The sequence below is a fragment of the Pseudoliparis swirei genome, chromosome 12 (genome assembly GCF_029220125.1).
Source record: "Pseudoliparis swirei isolate HS2019 ecotype Mariana Trench chromosome 12, NWPU_hadal_v1, whole genome shotgun sequence".
Lineage (NCBI taxonomy): Eukaryota > Metazoa > Chordata > Actinopteri > Perciformes > Liparidae > Pseudoliparis > Pseudoliparis swirei.
The window spans coordinates 16,243,537-16,264,053 of record NC_079399.1 but is presented as its reverse complement, the minus strand read 5'-3'; the positions used below and the strand labels follow the sequence as shown (position 1 = coordinate 16,264,053).

The following is a 20,517-nucleotide window of genomic DNA, read 5'->3' as shown; positions in this document are numbered from 1 at the left end:
GTGATCAAAATATGTGTAATATAATAACGATTGTGAAGATAGACTGACATTTCAAATCCATACTGAAGTTGCCATTGAATTTAAGTTGAAATAGATATTTTTCGCTTTCTTGCCGGGAAGTAGATCAATACCATTCTCATGTCTGTGAACGAAGTCTGGAGGCAGAGCGTCACCATAACAACCAATGAGTCACTTAATGGACGGATTCAACAAACTTTGTATTATATTAATCAGACCATCTTGTCAATGTTGATTTCCTTCATCATATTGTGACAAATATCCATTCGCAATGAAATTAAGAGTTCAGTTATTTTTACACCTAGAAAAAGGCAGTTAAAAAAAAATCTCTGATCCTGCTTTCCATCAACCATGATTTCAACTAACGGGCATATGCTCGTTCTTATCCTGACACACATGCGGTTTGGTGTTAGTCCTTGTGAAACACATCGCTCCTCTTAGGCAGCTGCTTCTTTTCCTGATGTGCTGGCCAGTTGCCTGGACGACGGTTTGACGGACAGCTCGACTCAGTGATTCTGACAGCAGCGCAGCAAGAGGCTGAGAGGCTGTCGGGCCTTCTGACCTCCCTGTTTGAAACTACGGACTGGGGAACAAGGCCTGCTTCCAGTGTGTCTGCTTTCTCACTCGTAGACTTCTCCTCAAGTCAAGTGGGGTGAAGACCGGCTTTCCAATCCGATATCTTTGACATTGCAAAGCTATTCTGAGTAGCAATTTATTGGAAAACAACCGCATTTGGTAATTGTGTTGCCTGGAGGAATATTTACTCAACTAATTATCAATTTATATGCAGATTATCTTCTTTCTTAATTGTTTAATCTACAAAAAAAACTGCATCACAACATTCCAAAACCCAAGAATACCGATGTTACCGTCAGACTAACTAACTAAGAAAACCACAAAATACTATATTCAAATTTTTTGGTGAGATAGTGGTGAACAATGAATGAAGACCACCATCTCTGTGTTGGTTGAGTCTCAGTCTGCATCCACACGTTAATATTAAGGAACAAACTCCGGGCTCGGTGAGCGGTTGACCAAGCAGGAAGAGGATCGGAGGCCCAACCGCGCAGCCGCAAGAGCCGCAGGTGCAGGTGAGGCCTTCATTCTTTCTCGTCCAATCGAGGCACGTCGTGGCTCGTTAGAAGCTGACACACACGTCAGGCTTAGTGGTAATGCCATTCCCTCGGGGCATGATGATAGTTTGTGCTTTTATTATTGTCCCGAGGGGAAACACGCAGCTGGACGTCAACAACTCCCAAGCATCTCATGACTGATTTGTCAGACTTGAAGTGAAATGTTTTTGGGAGGCTGATGTCAGACAGTCAGGAGCTCCTGCGGAAATCAATCATAAAATCATTTAATCGGTGCGGTCATCCAAGGAATATCTCTGGAAATGTGGCCATAAGAAGCGATCATATTCTGTTTGTCTATGAAATATGGGAATTACTAGTAAAAATCAGTCTGCAAGATCTGCTTATAGGATTCAAAAAGAGACTAAATTGTTAACTGCGCCACTCTATAGGAATGAAAACAATTGCTTTCATAATCTGCGGATCATCAGGCAGCAGACTGAACACCCCACTGGCTGTGTATCTGCAGAGTTCAATTAGAAGCTTCATTTGGGCCTTAACACTGCATGCCCCCCCCCCCCCCACACACACACACACACGCACACACACCATGAAATGTTAGCACACTGTGGGGATATGTTTTAATCTCTCACTACAGAGCAAAAACAAATCAAAGTAATCTCTTCCACTTTGTTGTCCATTCTAAGGTGCTTTCACATGCAACTTATTTTTTAACTTAAAAAATGAAATATAAATCAGACCAGCTTTAAATGTGTAAAGCTCTGCCCGAGCACGCACACGCACACACACACACACACACACACACACATACATACACACACGCTGTGTTCAGAGCCGTCAATGGCAGAGAGAGAAGTCTAACGGCATCCAAACAATTCAGACAGGGGGAAAGTATGCACGAGTGATGGTTGCCATGACAACAAAGAGGCTTTCAGCAAAAAAGGGCTTGTGGGATTTATCTCTCATTAGCGTGTGAAGATCAAGAGGAGTGGCTTCTGTTTTTTCAGAGGGGCTGCAGTCCAGGAATAATCAGTACATGTTTGCCCGACAGTCGTGCCGCGAAGAATATGTTTTCAATGAAAGTACATAACCTATTACGAAGTTGTGACAAATTGCTGGCGTATAAGTCCAAGGCTGCTATTAAACTGTTTTGAGGTGAACAAGAGACGATTGTAGAAGTGGTCCGATTTCATGAAAACTGCAATAGTTCAAACCAGTTCCTGAGGTTTCATTACGATGGCTGCTTCAAGGGGAGGTTGGTGATACTCGATATGTCGTAACTGTTAACAAATCACCTGGAAAAAACAATAAACTGGTCCTACGAACAAGCGGCGTCTGTGTTTCTGATATATTTCAGGTCATAGAGCTCCATTCATATCCAGAAACTATTACAAATACATGAATGAGGTCCATGTCTGCACTGGGTGACACAAGCATTAGAGTGAACATGACAACATTTATTTATGGTGAATTCCAGATGAAACAGAATGTGCATTAAATGTGTTTAAATCTGCATCTGAAAATAGTCTCCAACAAATGCACCATTTACTGTTAGATGTTTGCTAAAAGTCTACAGAGCCGCGCTGCTTTAGGTAAATGCTGTGCATCTGTCACACTAGATGTATGACCTTTGAAAGATGCATGTCTTCAGTATGGGAACCAATGGTCTTGGAGCTAAGTGCCACCGAAAGGGTGTGAAATTATATTGCAGACTTGTCCTTTCAAACAACCACCACGCCTCGCAGAATATAGTCACCCTTCAGTACGTATCCGAGTGGCCAGGAACAAATATGCAGCCTAAAGAATGGAGAAGCGTTCATGAATTAAAAAATACACCAATGAGCATATCTCTCCAAATGAAATGCTCATCTTAGGAGAAATACACTGAGCTCTTCTCTCCTCTTCTGTATCTCCTTCTCGAAGAATTCACGTCTCTTCATTGCACATTACTAACTCCACTTCTTCCACGGAGTCTTTGTGCCTTCTCTCCTCACAGGGTCCATTGGACCTGACTGTGTGTGGAGGCGGTCCTGGCTCCTGGGCCCTGGCCCCTGACTCTTTGCCCCTGCTTCCTGCATCCTGCCTCATTGGCCCTGCTGATACCCCTCCTCCGTACTTCCTTCTGTTATCTGGATCTTGGTCCATGGCTACTACTCATATTGACACATGACACACACACACACACACACACACACACACACATCTTCTGTTGCTCTCCTTAAGGTGTCTTCCCTTAATCCCCTTGAAAGGTTTCTTCTGTTTTTTGGGTAATTTTCCTGATCCCATGTGAGGTCAAAGGTCAGGGAGGTCGTATGTGTACAGATTGGAAAGCCACATTTATAATTTGGGATTCTGGTCTTTATAAAATAAACTGAATTAAATTAAATACACATGGATTGGTTATGTTGTGTTATTCATTATGCAAAATACGCGAAGATCGACACCTGCGCTGATGATCGAGACTGAGCCCCCCCCCCCCCCCCAGTCAATTCATAATTAAAGACTGGGATTACATTTCTTAATTTAAGGGGCAATGTAAAACAGGGAAGACTTGTAATACATGTAGGGCATTAAGTGACAGTCAAACTGTTTGAAACACAGTTTAGTATCATAAAGAATCCTGTACTGTAGAGCTTTAATAAACATTACACTGCAGGTGGCGCTGTTCTCCACTAAATACAAACCTGGCCAAAGCAAAAACTGCAACGGACTCGGCCACAAGGCAAGTGAGTACAGCTTTACAAATCAAACAAAAAAATGACACTGCTGAAATATGAACATCCAATATGAGAGAAAAGCCGCACCAGAGCGACCTCCTCGTGACATGGATGCCTCAGGACACATCCAAACACTCAATGCACGGAGAGCCCACAGCTCGCTCTGGTTTGGCTTCTGGAGCGTGTGAACAAACTGCTGTGTGTTATACTGGTCCGTGGTGACAATGACTCAACACAATGTCTTTCTGGCCATCAGACTAAATAATACAACTGTAAGAGCCAAATGCATTGTTTCATTTGTTATAATAATTTAGTTTTAAAAGATTTAAAAAGGTAACTGAATATAAATCCTTTTCATTATGATTTGAAAGAATGTTTAGTTTAACATATATAATTTAGTATTGTATTTGAAAGCTTAATAATTTGTCTGAATGTAAGCTTCCAATCAGATGACGTCACGTCAGTATAGCAGCTGTGTGTTGGACAGTCAGTCGTGTTTGAGTTCAGAGTTGTTGGAAGCGACATAGTTTTTTGACCGTGTGACCATGTACTATACGTTTTTTAAGTAAACATCATTTTGTATGAAACTACTTGTGACACTCGCGTGTCAATTAATAGCTTTAAAGACTGATCTCAAAAGTGTGGAACAGAAGAACCAGAACTAGACGGAGTGCCACTACAACAACCCTTAACTCTTGCTGTTGAGACACCCACCTGAGTCAGGATGCATTCACTGTCACTCGCTGAGAGTCTGTTCAAGGCCCTGAAAACATATGGTCTCAATCAGCCTCCTATCATAAAGGATGGAGCTAAACATAGCCACACAGTTTGAGTTATTTCTATGGAAGGATTTTAAATTAATCTTTGCTGTTTTCTATACTCTGAGTTGGGCCTGTCTCAGTTAGAGAACGGTGATTACACACACTTCCACGCGCCAGTCGGGACTTCGTAATACTTGAATCATTCCCAGCGGTGGGTTTTCTGATGTTTCCCAGGACGCTCTCGCTCCTCTCTGATCAAACCACACACAGTGATAATAACACAGCTAAACTGAGTTTCAGAGTTTCGCTGTGAATAAAGGAAAGTTCTCTCCAAACTTCATCCGTGATTGTTGCTTGTTGTTTATTCATCAGCATTTAATGATATGAAGATAAACTTAAAGCAGATATAACCCATGTCGATACTTTTGCAATAATGTATGCTATGAATATGTGAAAAGGGTCACGTGCAGCAATACAGCGCCAGAGAGCTTTGACCCGATGCTCCCCTCGGCTTCACGTGGCTTTGTTCGGCTCGTTGTTTAGCTGCCCGCCTCAGATCACTCTCACTGCTCTCATCATGTTGTTTTGCAGCTCTAGCTCAGTGGGGTAAGAGGGCCGTCCTGCAACCGCAGGGTTGTGGGTTCGATCCCCGCTCTCCCCATTAGTTGCAAGTCGAAGTGTCCTTGAGCAAGGCACTGAACCCCCAGTTGCTTCGGCGCTTTCACCGCAGCCCACTGCTCCTTAATAACTAAGGATGGGTTAAATGCAGAGAACTAATTTCCCCTTGGGGATTAATAAAAGTGTATATTCTTATTCTTATTCTTATAAACCCAACTACAATCTACCTGCTCAGCACCAAAAGGCAGACAGGAACAGTTGGCATCTGTTTTATTTGTGAACACTTTCATAACCCAGCTCACTTCATGTTAAGTGTTAATTGTTTTGTTAAATGGAAATGGTACACTACCGTTCAAAAGTTTGGGGTCACTTAGAAATGTCTTTATTTTTCAAAGAAAAGCACTGTTTTTTCAATAAAGATAACATGAATCAAAAATTCACACTATAGATTGTTAATGTGGTAAATGACTATTCTAGGTGGAAGTGTCTGGTTTCTAATGAAATATCTCCATAGGTGTATAGAGGCCCATTTCCATCAACTATCACTCCAGTGTTCTAATGGTACATTGTGTTTGCTAATCGCCTTAGAAGACTAATATCTGATTAGAAAACCCTTGTGCAATTATGTTAGCACAGCTGAAAACAGTTATGCTGGTGATATAAGCTATACAACTGGCCTTCCTTTGAGCTTGAAGTTTGAAGAACAAAATTAATACTTCAAATATTAATCATTGTTTCTAACCTTGTCAATGTCTTGACTACATTTTCTATTCAATTTTCAATTAATTTGATAAATAAAAGTGAGTTTTCATGGAAGACACGAAATTGTCTGGATGACCCCAAACTTTTGAACGGTAGTGTAAGTTAACGAGTTCTATGTAGCACTTTCATCCAAAGCACTTCACAATGTGGCTCTCAATTACCTTTTCACATACACTCAACCTTTCATCGTCACATTTATATAACCAACCCCAAACAGGGGGAGCCGAGGATCGAACCAACAACCTTGTGCCGCCCCCACACAAACATCGGTGCACACACACACACAAAGTTAATATTGTGTTCTTTAGAGATATTAATAACTCATTGTAATCATAATATGTACGATACAACCTTTAAAACCGCTTCTATCCATTTGTATTGCCCATGTTTGCACTCTCCTGTTCTCTCTATATGCTTTTTAATCATATCTTTTTTGATACATTGTTTGTGAAAAAGTGCAATGTCATTGTTTGTAGTTCTTTGCTGATGCAATTCCCTCTCCTGGAATCTGTAAAGCGTCCCTGCAGTATACCGGTATATATATAATGCAGGGATGTTTTACAGATTTACAGATAAACATATATATATATATATATATATATATATATATATACTTCAGGCTATGGATGATCAGCAAATAGAAAACAGGCAGTTGTGGGTGATGCTGTGATAAAAAGAATGTTTTGAGTTCACATTAGTCATGTGGGTGTGTATTGGAAAACTGTAGTCCAAAAGAAACAGTGTATAGACAATCGTATGCAAATATGGTTAACGGTGAAGTGACTGTGAACTCAATCAATCAACAACTTGGCTAAGGACATAAGAGCTGAATGAAATGTCCATTTATTTCACACTCGCTTACCACTGCACCATGGCCCATGTGAGCCAATGAAGAAACCTGAAATCATGCTGTGTGGGCTCTTTAGACGTATACACTTTGCTGTGTTCATGGGCAACCATTGCGACATTCAGCACATTTAGCACAACCCAGGCGGAGGCGCAAAGTGTGAGTTTGTCAGTGAATCCATCAGTCTGGGTGTCAAATGAATCGAGCATCTTGTTCCTTTCGCTTGGCTTCTGGGTTTTAATAGGAGCGGGCTGAAAGCAATGCACAGCAGCCACCAGAGCAGAGCGAGACATATATGCACTCATGGAAGAGCCGTCAAACAAAACTCAAAAGGTACAGCTTTTCATTTAAGAGGAATTTCTTTACCACCTCAACCCCCATCTCACTTGTCATGTCTGGTCTTTGTGTGCATGTGCACACATATAGAATGACACACACGTGAACACACACACACACACAGCCAAGCTTATTTATCTCTTATCCAAAGAAATCCTTCCATCAGCCTTTAAAGCTGGGTAATCAAAACATAAAGAACCGCATGAGTCTGCTATTGCCAGAGGCTGAATCGTGTGTGTGTGTGTGGGGGGGGCGTGTAGCGAACAGGTGCTAATCAGATACCGTGTGCACTGATAATAATATAAAAAAGAAATATTAATCTCACCTTAGGCCGAATGTGTGAGACTGCTCATAGTGGAACAGGGAATGAATCTTTGCATCTGAATTCACAGCAATCAGTCTGTCAATCAGATCCTGTGGAGTGAAATGAGAGGCTGTGAAAATAAATATGCAGCAGTTATGGATGTTTATGATGTGCAAGGTGATACATGTACATCAGTGTATTGTGGGATTTAGGAGGAGGCCTTTGTGAGGTCAAACAAATGTGTGGGTGGTGGTTGAAGCCACGATAACAAGTGCAAACATGCCCTCAAATGGCTGAAAGAGGGATTGCAAGAAGTCAGGACTGAGAAACACTCACAGGAACGGAGGTTGGCGTCTCTCTCAGGGTGTATTCAGGCTTGTTGGCTAGAGGCCGCCTGCCCACGAGCTCCCACACCGATTGGGAAGAGGAGAGCAGGTTGACAAATGACAGGAAGGACTGCAGAGGCAGAAAGTGAGATAGACAGAAGGACAATTAGAGGGGAAGAGAAAGCAGAACCGAAAAAAGGAGGAAAATTAGAACTGAGAACACACAATTGATCACAACAGGGATAATTCTTTAATTGATTAAGATTTAATCTACTTCAATATACACAATACTAGATACAAATAGGAGAACGATGATAGGATCAAAGATAAATGTGATGGCTCAACTAGCCAGTTGACATCCAGAAGTTCTCAGTGTATGTTGGAAATGATGAACATTTCAACTGTTGGATAAACAAAGTGAAGATTAAAAAAAAGGATGTTATGAGAGTGAAAACATGTGACTGCAAGTAAACGCTAACAGTAGCCCGACAAATAATAAACCAAGTCCTCCTGCTCTCATCAATGGATCAAGGAAAAAAGGGAAAACTCAAAAAGCAACGACAAACCCTTCCAACAATTGCATTGATTGAAGAAAAATGTAATGAATGTGTAAATGTATAAAAGTATGTTTATCTGAGGTCCAATATTTCATTTGCTCCTGTCTGTTTGATGTTTTAAATGTGCATTAGACTTCAAAACGTTTTATCATCTGCCTGCTTGTGTTTTTAAAGGCGAACATTCCCTCAATGCCACCGTTCAACGCTGCAGACATTAGAGCTCATTTGCCAAATATGCAGTTGCAATAGGTCTGTGCTTCATATTTTAGTTTGTTTAGGCATTAACGTCATCGCACACATATGTTTGAATTGCGCTAATTCTGGTTGCAACCGTTCCGGCTGATATGGACTCGTAGGTCTGACTGTATCAGAATCAGAATCAGAAACAGTTATATTGCCAGGAATATTTACACAAACGAGGAATTTTTTTTGGCGGAAGGTGCAACATTTAGACATGACAAACAACAATCAACGCGACAGCAACAGTGAACTTAAGTATAAGATAAGATAAAGATAAAGTGCTCGGACAACAAATAATGTTAGTGTTTAGGTGTGTGTTTCAAGTGACGTGTGTTTAAGTTAAAGTGCATGTTAAAGTGGCATGTGTGTGGAGGAGGCCTCCAGTTAAAGTGCATGTTAAAGTGACATGTGTGTGGAGGAGGCCTCTAGGAGGGAAGAAGAAGGAGAAGGGAGGAGGAGGAGAAGGAAGAGGAAGGAGCGGGAATGCTTGTAGAAGATAAAGCAGGCTTTAAAGTCACCAGTGACAGGTCTCAGCTCACACTTCACTGGCTGTCCCTGTTCACATGGCTAGTTTCAGAGAGAGAGAGAGAGAGAGAGAGAGAGAGAGAGAGCGAGAGAGAGAGAGAGAGCGAGAGAGGACTTGGCTCCTGTCAGAGGCTAGCATCTCTCTCACACACACACAAGTACAGACACACTTGAGGCCTAAATGAAAGTTTAATCCTGTCCTCGACTGAACCTCAAAATGCACCCCAAACTTGTACCAAGTCGAGGAGCAGCCGTATGCAAAGAGGAATGATTATCATGGTTTTAAACACTTAGAAACTCTTAGCCTTCGTGTGTGTTTGAGCTGAGACACGTACGCTCACATTTACAGTTCATCAATTCAGTTTGATCCTGTTTCAGAACATACAGACGTTCTGTAAAGTGAGACTCACTCGCGCACACACACACACACACACACACACGATACCTTGAGGCAGCTCCTGTCTATGGGGTCCATGGGTGTGGGCGTGGGTCGGACCACCCCGACGTCTTCACTGCCGCACTCGAGAACAGACCACAGCTCGACTACCAGTGCCTGGACAAAACCTGCATCAAGCCAGTGGTAACAATATGGATTTGTTTGACCACGTCTGTCTGGGTTAAATTGATTGATGATTGTTTTTCTTCTTTTTTAATGCAGATTATCATCCAATGGGCATTTATACAAGTATTACATGGATATAAACTAAAGAAAACGGATTTCATTGACAGTTTCTAAACACAGTTCTGCTGTTTCAAGGGTGGCTCCAACCACAGGAGCGTTCCTTCAGCTCATTCATTTTCTGTCTCCATCACTAGTTTCTTGTTACTACACCACACAAAGTCGCCTGAGGAACTCTCCGGCTCACCGCTGCGTCTCTTTGGATGGTTTTTGGCAGTTTGACAAAGTTTTTTTCATTGAGGCAAAATGCTTCACCATTTCAACGTCAGCCTCAGGTAGCCAGATGGCCGACTGCAAGCTTGCAAGTGTCATGGGAGTTTAGCAAAACAAAAATGTTTTTAATCTGTACGTTATCATCTATGACAAGACTCAAATTGAGCATAGTAAGCGTACTACGTTTATTTATTTCAAATTATTTCATGAGTATCGACATCGGAAGCTTTTTGATCCATCTAAGCGGTTAATCATTGTAACCGTGATCACTACAATTGTGTTCTATTGTGTTCTATTGTATTATTTGAAGATTACAAATCTACAAAAAAATGTTACGCTTACAAATTGTATTGGTTGTATTCCACTCTCTGTGTATCCGCCAAAATTATGTACCTAATTTCTGAAACGATATGATTTAATACGCTACTTGAAAAAGTGTTTTTTTTTAAAGACATTAAAGTCTAATTCAAATCTTGCTCTTTTTTCATCCACTTATTTGAAAAAGAAGTCGCTTCCTGTGCTGCTCGATGCCAACTGTGATACGTGCGGCCTTGTTTCCCAGGTTGTTTTTGTGCGCCGGCATAATGCTGGAAAATGTTTGCACGAATAAATGTTTCAGTACCTGATTTGTGCAAAGCTGCCACCCCTGGAGCCGTGGCTGCCACCTGCGTCACCATCAGCCCGTATCCAAACTTCTCACAGCGGCTCACCTGCAGAAAAAACACAGACATTTCATAATCCCTACAAATATGTACTTTATACTTTGCTCAAGTAGGTCAAAAATGAATGAGAAGTTTGGAAAGGATAGAAAAAGATAAAAAGAAAACTACGGCCTGTAAATGTGCCGTTCATGATTCAGAATACAAACTCTGCTAGGACACGCCTAGAATCCTGAAAAAACGACTGTAGTTTAGCACACTGAGGAGAAATCTCAAATTGCACATTGATTTTTGCATGTGCAGGCCCTTCATTAATCACAAAACAATGTCACGACTAGAATTAGCCAAAGTATTAATTACATTACATAATCAAAAGTGAAATGCCAGAGTGCGTAAACAATGTCAGCAAATGTAGCCGACGGGGGATCCGTTAAGGTTTGCCCTAAGACTGTGTGTGTGTGTGGGAGGAGGGGATGGGGGGGGGGGAGGCTGGTATGCAGGCTAGGACATTATAGGGAACAAAAGCCGAGAAATACTGCATGCATACATACTGTGTATACTATATTATTATAAATTCCAATAAACATGTTTCTTTACCTATAGTAAACACTACATATAAGTATACTCTGTACCATCAACGGATTTTTCTCCAAGCCAAATGGTAATTTTACTTTTAAATTCAATAAAGTTAAATGTACTCGATGCAACAGTCTGTGTGCGTAATACATTTTGTGTAACGTGGTATTCTGGCTTCTTACTCCTCACTGTGACTCGAGTCAAGATGGAAAAGAATCACTTGAACAGCATAATGTGATGTTACATTATTATTACACATCGATGTGATCAGGAAGGATTAAAAACCAAACCATTGGCAAAATTCATTTTTTTCGGGCTTCCATAAAGTTAATAAAACAGTTTCATCAAACTCTATCCGCACCAATACTGAGCAGCACTTCTGCTGTGAAGTCATATGAGTTTGATTCATACGAAGGTGGCACATCCACCAGTTACCTGACGAGCTTACATTTAGCTTTTGCATTTTACATTTATTTGGCAACATCTGAAATTCCTGACATCAACAGGTGCAAAGTCAACCGTGTGATTGATTGCAAGATTGGAAACTGGGTTTAGAAGGAAATTAGTAGTGGTGCTACTTCAATGTCACAGTTGAGGTGCCCTTGAGCAAGTAATGTAACTCCCTCACTGCACCATTGGAGCTTTTCAGTGACTATTAGCAGCTGGATTGGGAATCTTGCAGATGTGACGTGTGTGTGTGTGTGTGTGTGTGTGTGTGTGTGTGTGTGTGTGTGTGTGTGTGTGTGTGTGTGTGTGTGTGTGTGTGTGTGTGTGTGTGTGTGTGTGTGTGTGTGTGTGTGTGTGTGTCAGGGCCGTATCAAATGGTTTGAAGTTTCAAAATATGACATTCAAATTCATGAATCCACATGCAAATGCGGAACAGTTCTTTTTGTATAGCCCATCTACTCGTTATTTTTAAACCTGGTGTTTCTACACACTCACAGTTCAAGGTCAAAGTGTCCCCTCTTAGCATTCCGCAGCAGCGTGTTTCACCGAGCTCAGCCTCTTCACACACACACACACTGAGCGGACCAGAGGAGAGGCTCAAGTTTCAAACTTTTTCCAAATGTATTTTTAAAAATCTGATGTTATCGGTCAAATAATTGTTTCCTCTCCCGCTTGCCGCATTCAAAGGGACGGGATGCACATTGTGAAGTAACAGACGACATCTTGAACACTATAATTTGTTATGATTGCCACATTGAATATATCCACAATGAGTTTGTGTCGCATTTTAAAGTTCAGTGTTTGTTATTACCTGCAGTTTTTTTGTGAAGCGAGAGAACATGTAGGAGACACATTCGTTGAGGGCTCCGGTCTGCTGGAGCAGCAGCAGGCCTTTGGGAGTCACAGCAAAGTTCAGCAGGCTGTCCAACAGCGTCTCCTCCCAGATGAGCCTGTCCCAGAGTCAGAGACAGTGAGCTGCCGGCCTCTACAAGTCACTTAAAAGCAATTCCTCACACAGGTGACCGATTGGGGGACAGTGCCTCATGTACAGGTGGTGAACAAGAGAAGTTATTATTATTGAGTGCCGATTGTGTGTGTTTAACCATAGTTCAGCCTGGGATTACAATGACAAACATACTTTATTTTTGTGTTGGTGGTTTGTTAACAAAAGCTGTACCAGAAATGTTATCAATGCACAGACGTAGGTCTGTTGGTTAAGGTGTTTGTGTTGATGTTGCTGCATGGTTTGTGATCACTTAAAATATCTCTTGCATGTAAACCTCTTCAAAAAATAGTGTCTCTCTTTATAAGCTCACGGTCATATTTGACAAGGAAACAAGCTCACTGCAGGAGGCTTTAAATTATCTCTTTCAAAAACTGTTTATATACAAAAACTATTTTTCCAACTTACGGTGGGACAATTAATCTCCTGGACAACAGGTTGTAAAAAGCATAATTCTCTTTAAATGTTCATCATCAGTCTCTGTAATAGTTGCCTTGCGACTAACCACTAGTTGAATTACTGTGATTTGAATAAAGTCCTCTTTACATGTTCTGCAGGTTCCGGGTGGAGGTTCCAGCGGTGGCTCCAGGTACCGGAGTTGGAACCCTTTCTGACAAGGAACTGGTCTAGAAAGAGAGAAAGAAAATATATTCTTAACTAAAGATTACATTTACTCAAGCCCAACAGATTGATAATGATCTATTTCTGTGTGCACATAGGACACTTTAGAACTCAGGTGTATTTTGATTTCATAAACTGTTTCACCTCCCAGCTTCTTTTCTGTGACTCTCACTTTACTCTGTAACTTGCTGTGTAGCTGGTCTACATTCAGCCTTTGTCTTCTTCACATTGTATTTATATGGATGTAAATATAATTGATCATTTAATCATTAACAAGTTCTTGAAAAGATTATTCTAAAATCTAAAGGTAATGAACTGTTATTTTCAAAAGTGCATACAGTATGTTATTGTTTGTTAGTTGTTGATCTTTTACAAACTAAATGAGGGCACTGTCAGACTGAATTGATCTCCTTCTCTGTGTATTAACACTAAGTTAACAAACTCTCTCGCACTATCTGACAACATTGGAAATCAGGGTCAAAGATCTCATTCTAATCAATCACATATTTCCGTGTTTTTTACACTGTGAATTAATTAAAATCACATCTCCTTAAGATGCCTCTCAAAAACTTCGGGGGCCATGTTTGTGTCTTCTTAAAGTGGGTGGAATGAGGTCAACAGTGTTGTTACTACATTATGTAACACAAGGAAAACAGATGTGAGACTTTGACTTTGCAGTACGTGCAGACTGAATTAATATTTAACACACTGGAGTAAAGCTAGGAGGAAGTGAGTGTGAAAATAGTTTATACTGATTGTGTGTTGACGCCACATTGTCTCCTAGAAGTATTGGTCGAGGTACAGTGTGTGATGTGGGACTGCATGCTGTAAACACGGATACCTATCTGACAGTTATTTTTTGTTTTGGTTGCACATGTGTCTGTTTTGAGTTTAGCATTTTGAGGCTTGTTTCTCCAGTATAGACTAAAAAGGTTTTCTGATTTGGACGCGTTGTAATGACAAAAGCAGTTTTCTGAAAATGAAATGGAGCAGATCACAATGGTTAGTTAATTCCCTCCATTTGGTAGCAGCGGTGGCATTTTTTCTTCACGGCATTCATCAGGCAAATGAAACATGACATGTATTCCAGCCAGAGAAACTGATCATTAGACATGGACACCCCTCCATTAGATGGTCGAGAAATAAATGATGCAGATACAACTTTTATCTACCATCTTTTAGAGGGCTGTTTAAGGGGGGGGGGGGGGATTAGTCAAGCCACGCTCTGCAAGAAAGGGTCTCATTTCTGGCGTTTACAGAATCAGCCTGTAATAAACAATCAGTAACACCAATATTATTTAGCTAAATACATTTCTTTTCTAATATATATAATTCTAATATGTGTAATAGTTTAGTGTTTAATACGTTCATTGTTTTGACATAAGACTTCCCCAAATTTTAACTAGTGTTATTTCCTTATTTTTACCTTTGCATTGAAAATGCGGAAGGTAATGTTTTGATCGCCGTGTATTTGTATGCGTGCGTGCGTGCGTGTTATTCGTATAAGTAAAAAAGTATTAAACCGAATCGCATGAAATTTTAGATTTTGGGATCGATCAGGTCAAAGGTCAAGGTCAAGGTCATGAAAAAGGTCAAAATCTTCTTGAATCGCATGCAATTTGGTGAGATGATTGGTTATTATCTGGGGACAATTTGATTAGATGTTGGGATTGATCGGGTCAAAGGTCAAGGTCATGACAAGGTCACAATCTTCTTTTTACCATTCAATTTATATCCAATTGGCATGCAACTAATGGCAAAATGTTCATAATTCAATGCCCAATCTTGTTGTATCTGATACTGTCTCCCCATAACCACTTAGGTCTTTTATCAGGCTATTATTTAACCACTCAAAATCAGAGGAGAAACCTATAAGTCATTGACTTTGTAGAATGTGAAAGTTTGAACGATGTTATAATGAGAAATGAAGTGCAAGAACCTTTTTCCACGCAGCAGCTACAGCCTTGTGCAGGCCGTAGGGTCGGAGGACCTGCAAACCCTCACAGGTGTTGTACATCTGCCTGCAGACGAAGATAAAGGCTCCGCATGATGTTTGGGATCCGTCGGGTTCACCCGGGGAGGACAGCTCCTTCTCCAGCAGCCTGAGAGTGAACTGTACAATGACATGAGCAGGAAAGGTTCTGCAGAAGAGAGGGGAAACATGTTGACGGGAGATACTGCACAAGCATTGTATGTGTGTAATATCAGGTGCTTTGTTGAGAAACACAGAGTGGCATGTTTTAAGTACCATCGCTTCCTCTTTTGTCTGTGTTATTTTTGAAATGTCAAATACATTCTACTGCTTGTTGTATTTCTGTTTTGCTTTTGCTTTCCCGGACTTGATCTCTAATTTCATTTAACTTGTATATGCTAAATCAATATATTTCTCAGAGGAGGTACATAAAATAATGAATAGCAGACAAGAGCACATTCGTCAAAACAGTGTGTACTCGGTGATAACCGCCTTGGTGAATGTATTATTGCTAATTCACAACAAACTGCTGTTTCGGGGTGGGACAGGTTGTTCAGACTCAGCCAATTATAACTGAATACAAAAGTAACGCGGGGCCACTGACTGACCCTGATTATCTTTGATAAATCACACTTTTCTGTTTATATTTTGCTATAATAGGACTTGAGTAGATCAAATATATAAAAAATAACTGCAGTGACTGACACGCCAGCATCCTCGGGTCTAATCGACTCACTGTGCAGAGGATTTGTTCTGCAAACGCAACTAGATATGAAAGTCTTCTTGCCAAGTCAGAACAAATGTAATTTATTCATTAAAATGAAAGATACACAAAGACCCAGTGTCTTTAATCGAAACTCAATCGCACCATCTCACCTCTCAGTGTGGGCTACGACTACATTCGTCTCATATAAGAAGAGAGCTAATCCTCTGTCGGTGTTTGCGATGCGAGCCAGAACGTCAGCGATGAGCGTCAGTGCTGCTGCGGGAGATTTTAATCTGACCTGTAAACCGCAGAGAATAAACAGATACACTCATCCGAGGCAAAGAGAATCACAGGTAATACTGGTATTGAGTTGGAATCAAGCTTGAAAACATAGTTTGGGGTCAAGATTGAGGTCAGGGTAACAATCTGGCTTCAGACCTTTCATTTATAGTCGAGATTGGGACAAACATTATGCATTTAATGTTGAGTAAGAGTTATTACTGTGTCGGGAATACGTCGAGTTAATGGATAGTAGAATGAAGGCAAAAGGCCAAAGAATTTATTATGACTCAAGTTGCCCAATCATCTATAAAACTGAAATCTTAACAGGGAAGGTAGACATTAAAAAGAAAGTATTGATTCTCTTTTAATCGTAGCAGGTTGTAAAAGAGTATATTTGTTTTTATACGAGTCTATGAATATGTTTGTGGTATGTCTCTGCAAACCTATATGTCGTATATTGGGCTCGCATCCTAATGAAAACAGGTGTTGTGTGTTTCACCTGCTGTCCATTGAGCAGAGCTATCACAGGAGCCAGCAGGGTCTCGATCACGGGGGCCTGGTAGAGACACTCTGCAGCACACTCGGTCCTCTCACACAGCATCCACAGCACCTCCATCGACAGACAGCTGGGGGACAGGCAGTCTGAACACACACATATTTAAATGTCTATACATCATGCAATTGTTTCCCTTTAACACTTTGTCCTGCTTGTGCCCCAGTGGCTGATATCCTGGGAAGCACATGTTGTCTTGTCAGTTTTTAGACTGGAAATATATCACATTTATACATCGTGAGTGTGTTTTAACTTGGATTGGTGTATTTTGCCTTTATGTCCAGTATCAATCGGATCACACTGGACACAGGTTCTGTAAAGGTAAACGTATAACCGAGCAATTATTGACAATAATTCACATTCTCATGATGGAAAATAACGATGTACATTTACTTAAGTACTGTAACACGGCTCGACAGTTAACTACTCTGTATGTAGTATGTAAAGTACTTTGAGTTGTCTCCAATATAAAAATGCTGCTTGGATGTTAAGGCACCAATAACTTTAAAACAATATTATACATAGAATATATACAATAGTATATTTCAAAATATGAAAAAAGTTATTCTGCATATGAGTTTTTTTAAAGTATTAAGTTAAGTGTACGATAGTTCTCCCTCCACTAACACACTCATAATTCTTTATAACTCATAAGTCTGTAAGTTAGAACTAAACAGAAACAAATCATTTAAGTCACCTTTTTGGAACAATAATAAAGACGTGTTCAAGGTTTCATTCTTCTTGTGACATTAATATATTTTACTTAAATAGTGCCTCCCAGAGACTTAAAATGATTCAATTGAAACGCATACTTAAATCTCTGCTCCTATCTCTCACATTATATTCTGTCGCATTATTTCACGATTTAGAATATCCTCTCACAACTGGTGGAGGTGATCTTCAACCTTGTGCCGGTAAATATTAAAATAAATCGATGATTTGCTGAGCGTGACTCTGCAGCGGCCGAAGGAGATGATGCTCATCTGACAAAGTCAAGGTGGGGGGCACTATTCATCACTGGCAGGGAAAGTGCTGCAGTGTAATTCAAGAGAATGAATGGGGCAATAAAGCAAGGTCTTCCAGGAGACACCCACAGTGCCCCATGACTCAGTACAAGGTTAGGAGATAAAAGATATGATCTGAGGAATGCTGTTACGCCTCAGAGGGAGGGTCACTGTGTTCCTTCAGTTGCCTGACTCCAGACTCAAAGTCTGCCCAGAAAACAGGGAGGGAGCGTAAACTGTTCGACGTGGTCCATATCGGTGTGTGAGTGTGCCGGGCCCCACCTGTGTGTGAGGCGTCGCTGTGCGGCGTTTCGGGCTGTTGGTACATGATTTTAATCAGGATGACTACCAGGTCCGTCAGGCTGACTGGATCTGAAAGGGGAAAAGGTCAACGCGTCAATCGATCTCGTCACCCGGAGAAATGAGTGCATGTCTAGTTTCGGTAATCGAGGGTCAGTTGGATCCAACCTTTGTGTCTGGGATGAGTTTTAGTAACTGGTATTTTTAATAATGACCTGATGTAAAAGTGGAAACCATCAGTCAATAAACCACATTTTCATGAATGCTAAACGGTTTATCAAGCCAGTGTCCAACATTTAGCTGGTTTCAGGTTCTCTTATGTATAGATGAGCGGTTTCTTTCAACTTTTAAATCTTAACAAATTTCATTTGATGTGAAAAGAACACATTTGAAGATTATGTGAGAAGTATTTTTGACTGTTTGGACATTTTAGAGCCTAAATGATTAATTGATTTATCAGAAAAGTTACTTATATTTATAATGTAAATGTGACATATATTGTGTCATACACGTTGCTCAGGACAGATGATTACTTGTTATTAACCGAGTATTCTTCTTGCAGAATAAGACACGTTTCCCATATTTGAAAGAAAATTCTGCTGAGGAAAACTCATATCCACACGTAGAAGAGTGGACTTCAAGCTCTCTGTGACAGGACTGATGACATTTTAATAAAATGTCATCATGTCTGTCGGTGCATGTCCGAAACTAGACATGCACTGAGGCATATATGACACAACTCGTGGGCCTTATGATGAATATAAACCTCTCTGACGTTGATTTGATTGCCTCCAAACTACCTTGGAATAGGAGTCATTAATGGTTAGGGCCTACCTCGGTTTAATGGACTACCTAGGTATCATTCACACGATTACATAACTTAAGTAGTGATTAAGATGGGTGGAGGGTACAACATTACTGAAAAGGATCATTGGAGAGAGTGGCGTCGTAATTGAACTAAACAGTTAAATTCCTCCATGAGATTATCTGTTGTAAAGATTGTGACAGATAACTTTGTTCAAAGATTACTGAGTTTACAGGTGTCATCACATGTTTTTCCCGTTAACTTCACGTCACTCATTTAAACCCGTAAGTCAGTTCCTGCCAACAATAGACAATAAACAGGATGCAAAGTGTAGACATTGAAGGAATACTTCGCCCACAGAGTGACCATTTGTTTATCAATTACTCACCCAGTGTTACCTCTTCAAGAATGTACGGTAGTTAAAGGTGCAGTAATTGATATAAAAATGTTAATTTTGTGAATGACGAATCTATATAAAGGAGTCATTTAAATTTTGTAAGGAATTGTGCTTCATTGTCAAGTTGTAAGAAGAGATCTATACCACTCTTATGGGTCTCAAGGTAAATATAAACATACATATACAGCCAGCAGCGAGTTAGCACAGAAACTCTAAATAAGGGTAAATAGATCAAACAACTGCCACAACTGATGCGTTATATTTAGTTTGTTTAATCTGCACAAAAACAGATCAAACAATAAAGATATAGCGCATTAATTAGTGATCTTTAGAGCGGAACCTTTAGATAGAAGCAGAATAGCTGTTGAACAAACTCGCTGCAGAATGTAGATTCATATTTAATGGGCAGATTTGAGGGTGTATCTAATAACCTGCCAGACAGTTACTACACATACTGCCCGAAAAGTCAAACTAGTGATTTAACGACAGTAAACAATGGTGTACTGCTTCTAGAGAAATTGTTATGATGGATAATAGAAAGTACACCCCGCATGCTTGTGACAGATGTTTAAAACAGTCTCTTATTTTACCTTTGCACTTCCTCACTCTGACGGGGAAGAGCTTCCTGCCGTTGGTGTAGATGAGGAGTTTACCCAGGATGCACAGCGAGTGGACAAAGAAGGCATATTCAAGCTCTTGTCCTGTGTAAACACTCCTCTGGACTGAATCTGAATCATGGAGAGAAAATGAGGAAGTCAACAAAAATAATCCAATGGCTAACTCACTGTGCAACACTTTTAGTGGTGGTGCAAAGCATAAAGAGAAGAGAGATGGTGAAGTGGCGGAACCAGCTCGTATGGCCACGGCTGTATTTGAAAAGATTTTTCAAAAACTACTCTTCATAAAACAATAAAGACTGCCCTGGTTGTGATGCTGTGGCGCACAGACAGTTAAAATACCTTTTTCACATCGAAAAGCTTCTGTGATAAAAAAAGATCGGCAAATGAAAATGAAAAAAAAATTCAGTACCTCTTGGATCATAAAATCCCGAAAGGAGCACCGATTCTGTTCTGAGGAGTGTGTCATCGACAGCGTGTCGGAGTATCTCCACTCATCCAAGACAAGGTCAATATGTTTGGTCTCGAGCACCCAGCTGGCCGACAGGAGATAAAACACCGACGCATCCGTCCTCATTTAC

General features: G+C 40.5%; 1 protein-coding gene across 5 annotated transcripts in view; it reads right to left on the bottom strand.

The window, feature by feature from the left end:
- The window catches only part of tbc1d32 (TBC1 domain family, member 32), a 76,652-nt gene that overhangs the window by 46,444 nt on the left and 9,691 nt on the right, over positions 1-20,517 (bottom strand). For all 5 annotated transcript variants that reach the window (XR_008833317.1, XM_056427593.1, XM_056427595.1 and 2 more), the window contains 11 exons: positions 19,910-20,047; positions 18,100-18,189; positions 16,760-16,902; positions 16,149-16,276; positions 15,240-15,441; positions 13,226-13,305; positions 12,488-12,626; positions 10,617-10,704; positions 9,548-9,666; positions 7,791-7,910; positions 7,476-7,564 (listed from right to left, as the gene is read on the bottom strand). Coding sequence is in view for 4 of the 5 variants with exons in the window: in XM_056427593.1 (XP_056283568.1) it covers positions 7,476-7,564; positions 7,791-7,910; positions 9,548-9,666; positions 10,617-10,704; positions 12,488-12,626; positions 13,226-13,305; positions 15,240-15,441; positions 16,149-16,276; positions 16,760-16,902; positions 18,100-18,189; positions 19,910-20,047 (1,336 nt within the window). In the remaining variant the exon portion in view is untranslated. The remainder of the gene's footprint in view (positions 1-7,475; positions 7,565-7,790; positions 7,911-9,547; positions 9,667-10,616; positions 10,705-12,487; positions 12,627-13,225; positions 13,306-15,239; positions 15,442-16,148; positions 16,277-16,759; positions 16,903-18,099; positions 18,190-19,909; positions 20,048-20,517) is intronic.